At 57.8% G+C, this 3,477-nt stretch overlaps 1 protein-coding gene across 1 annotated transcript; it reads right to left on the bottom strand.

The window, feature by feature from the left end:
- Nucleotides 1-330: 330 nt before the first annotated feature.
- LOC138360269 (octapeptide-repeat protein T2-like) lies at nt 331-675 on the bottom strand. The gene has a single exon (XM_069320195.1). The coding sequence runs from the start codon at nt 673-675 to the stop codon at nt 331-333; it is 345 nt and encodes a 114-aa protein (XP_069176296.1).
- Nucleotides 676-3,477: the final 2,802 nt, after the last annotated feature.

The raw sequence follows: 3,477 nt of genomic DNA, 5'->3' as shown, positions 1-3,477 counted from the left end.
CTTTCCTCCCCGCCCTCCTCCTCCTTCCTTCCTCCTCCTCCTCCTCCTCCTTCCTCTTTGCCCCTTCCTTTTTCTTCTCCTTACTTCCTAATCGCCCTCCTCCTTCTCCTCTTCCTCCTTCCTTCCTCCTCGCCCTTTTCTTCTTCCTCCTTCCTTCCTCATCGCCATCCTCCTCCTCCTTCCTTCCTACTTGCCTCTCCTCCTCCTTCCTTCCTCTTCGACCTCCACCTCCTCCTCCTCCTCCTCCTTCCTCCTCGCTCTTCTCCTTCTTTCATCCTTGCCCACTTCCTACTCCTCTTCCTCTTTCCTTCCTTCCTCCTCACCCTCTTCCTACTCCTCCTCCTCCTCCTTCCTTTTTCCTCCCCCTCCTCCTTCTCCTCTTCCTTCTTTCTTCCTCCTCGCCCTTTTCCTCTTCCTCCTTTCTTCCTTCCTCATCGCCCTCCTCCTAATCCTTCTCTCCTTCTTGCCCTCCTCCTCCTTACCCTCCTCCTCCTCCTTGCCCTGCTCCTTCTCCTTCCTCCTGGCCCTGTTCCTCCTCATTCCATCTTGGCCGGCTCCTCCTCCTTCCTCCTTGCCTTGCTCCTCCTCCTTCCTCCTTGCCTTGCTCCTCCTCCTCCTCCTTCCTCCTTGCCCTGCTCCTGATTCTTGTTCGTTGCTCTGCTCCTCCTCATTCATCCTTGCCCTGCTCCTCTTCCTTCCTCCTTGCTTTCATCCTCCTCCTTCCTCCTTGCCCTGCTTCTTTTCTTCCTTTTTGCCATGCTCCTCCTCCTTCCTCCTTTCCCTGCTCCTCCTTCCTCCTCGCCCTCCTCCTTTTAACTCGCCTTCCTCCTACTCCTCCTTCCTCCTCGCCCACCGCCTCCTTCCTCCTTGCCCTCCTCCTCCTTCTCCTTTCTCCTCGCTCTCCTCCTCCTAGCTCTTATCCACCTCCTTGCCCTACTCCTCTTACTTCCTCCTCGCCCTCTTTCTCCTCCTTCTTACTTCCTCCTTGCCCTCCTCCTCCTCCTCCTCCTCCTTCTCCTTCCACCTCGTCCTTCCTCCTTGCCTTACTCCTCCTCCTTCCTCCTTGCCCTGCTCCTCCTCCTTCCTCCCTGCCCTGCTCCTCCTCGATCCTCCTTGCCCTCCTTCTCCTCCTTCCTCCTTGCCTTGCTCCTCCTTCTTCCTCCTTGCCCTGCTCCTCCTCCATCCTCCTTGCCTTGCTTCTCCTCCTTCTTTCTCCCCCTCCTCCTCGCCCTGCTCCTCCTCCTGCTCCCGCTCCTTCCTCTTCGCCCTTCTCCTCCTCTTCCTCCTCCTCCTTCCTTCCTCCTCCTCCTTCTTTCCTCCTCCCCCTCCTCTTCCTCGTCCTCCTTCCTTCCTCCTCGCCCTTTTCCTCTTCATCCTAACTTCCTTATCGCTCTCCTCCTCCTCCTCCTCCTCCTTCCTTCCCATTTGCCCTCCTCCTTCGTTCCTCCTCGCCCTCCTCCTTCTCCTCCTTCCTTCCTCCTCGTTGTCGTTGTCCTCCTCCTCCTCTTTCCTCCTCCTCCTCCTTCCTTTCTTCCTTCTCGCTCTTTTCCTCTTCCTCCTTCTTTCCTTATCACCCTCCTCCTCCTCCTTTTCCTCCTCCTTCCTTCATCCTTACCCTCCTCCTACTCCTTCCTTCCTCCTCGTCGTCGTCCTCCTCCTCCTCCTCCTTCCGTCCTCCTCCTCCTCCTCCTCCTCCTTCTCATTTTCCTACTCCTTCCTTCATCCTTCCCCTCCTCCTCCTCCTTGCCCTACTCTTTTTCCTTGTTCGTTATCCTGCTCCTCCCACTTCCTTCATGCCCTGCTTCTCCTCTTTCCTCCTTGCCCTGGCCTTCCTCCTTCCTACTTGCCCTGCCCCTCCTCCTTCCTCCTTACACTGCTCCTCCTTCCTCCTTGCTCTGTTCCTCATCCTTCCTGCTTGCTCTGTTCCTCATCCTTCCTCCTCGCCCTCCTTCTCATCGCCTTCCTCCTCCTAATTACCCTCTTCCTCCTCCTAATTATCATTTTCCTCCTCCTTCCTCCTCGCTCTCCTCCTCCTTCCTCCTCGCCCTTCTCCTTCCTTCCTATTTGCCCTCCTCTTCCACGTCGTCCTTCCTCCTCGCCCTCCTCCTCCTCCTCATCCTCCTCCTCTTTCCTCCTTGCACTATTCTTCTTTCTCCCCCTCGCCCTCCTCCTCCTTCTCCTCCTCCTTCCTCCTCGCCCAGCTCCTCCTCCTTCCTCCTCGCCCTGCTCCTTCTCCAAATTACCCTCTTCCTCCTCCTTCCTCCTTGCCCTCCTCCTTCCTCCTGGTGCGCCTCTTCCTCCATCCTCCTCGTTCTCCTCCTCCTTCCTCCTCGCCCTAATCCTCCTCCTTCCCTTTGCCCTTCTCCTTCTCCTTCCTTCTCACCCTCCTCCTCTTCCTCCTTCCTCCTCACCCTCCTCCTCTTCCTCCTTCCTTCTCGCTTTTCTTCTTCCTTCTTCCTCGCCCTCCTCCTTCCTCCTCGCCCTTTTCTTCCTTCCTCCTCGCCCTTTTCTTCCTTCCTTTCTCCTCGCCATCCTCCTCCTCCTTCTCTCCTCGCCCTCCTCCTCCTCCTTCTCTCCTCGCCCTCCTCCTCCTCCTTCTCTCCTCGCCCTCCTCCTCCTCCTTCTCTCCTCGCCCTCCTCCTCCTCCTCCTCCTCCTACTTTCCTCCTCGCACTCCTCCTCCTCCTCCTTCTCCTTCTTCCTCCCTTCCCGCCCTCCTCCTCCTCATTTTCCTCCTCCTTCCTCCCAACTTGTCCTTCTCTTTCTTTCCTCCCCGCCCTCCTCCTCCTCCTCCTTCTTTCCTCCTCCTCCTCCTCCTCCTCCTCCTCCTCCTCCTCCTCCTCCTCCTCCTCCTCCTTCCTTCCCCCCCCCTCCTCCTCCTCCTCCTTCCTCTTTGCCCCTTCCTTCTTCTTCTCCTTACTTCCTAATCGCTCTCCTCCTTCTCCTCTTCCTCCTTCCTTCCTCCTCGCCCTTTTCTTCTTCCTCCTTCCTTCCTCATTGCCCTCCTCCTCCTCCTCCTCCTCCTTCCTTCCTACTTGCCTCTCCTCCTCCTTCCTTCCTCTTCGACCTCCACCTCCTCCTCCTGCTATTCCTTCCTCCTCGCCCAACTCCTCCTCCTTCCTCCTCGCCCTGCTCCTCCTCCTAATTACCCTCTTCCTCCTCCTTCCTCCTTGCCCTCCTCCTTCCTCCTGGTGCGCCTCCTCCTCCTCCATCCTTCTCGTTCTCCTCCTCCTTCCTCCTCGCCCTAATCCTCCTCCTTCCCTTTGCCCTTATCCTTTTCCTTCCTTCTCACCCTCCTCCTCCTCCTCCTTCCTCCTCACCCTCCTCCTCCTCCTCCTTCCTTCTCGCTTTTCTTCTTCCTTGCTCTTCGCCCTCCTCCTTCCTCCTCGCCCTTTTCTTCCTTCCTTTCTCCTCGCCGTCCTCCTCCTCCTTCTCTCCTCGCCCTCCTCCTCCTCCTTCTCTCCTCGACCTCCTCCTC

The sequence above is a fragment of the Procambarus clarkii genome, unplaced genomic scaffold, assembly GCF_040958095.1.
Source record: "Procambarus clarkii isolate CNS0578487 unplaced genomic scaffold, FALCON_Pclarkii_2.0 HiC_scaffold_104, whole genome shotgun sequence".
Lineage (NCBI taxonomy): Eukaryota > Metazoa > Arthropoda > Malacostraca > Decapoda > Cambaridae > Procambarus > Procambarus clarkii.
Note: the sequence above shows the minus strand (reverse complement) of the source record. Positions and strands in the feature narration are given on the sequence as shown.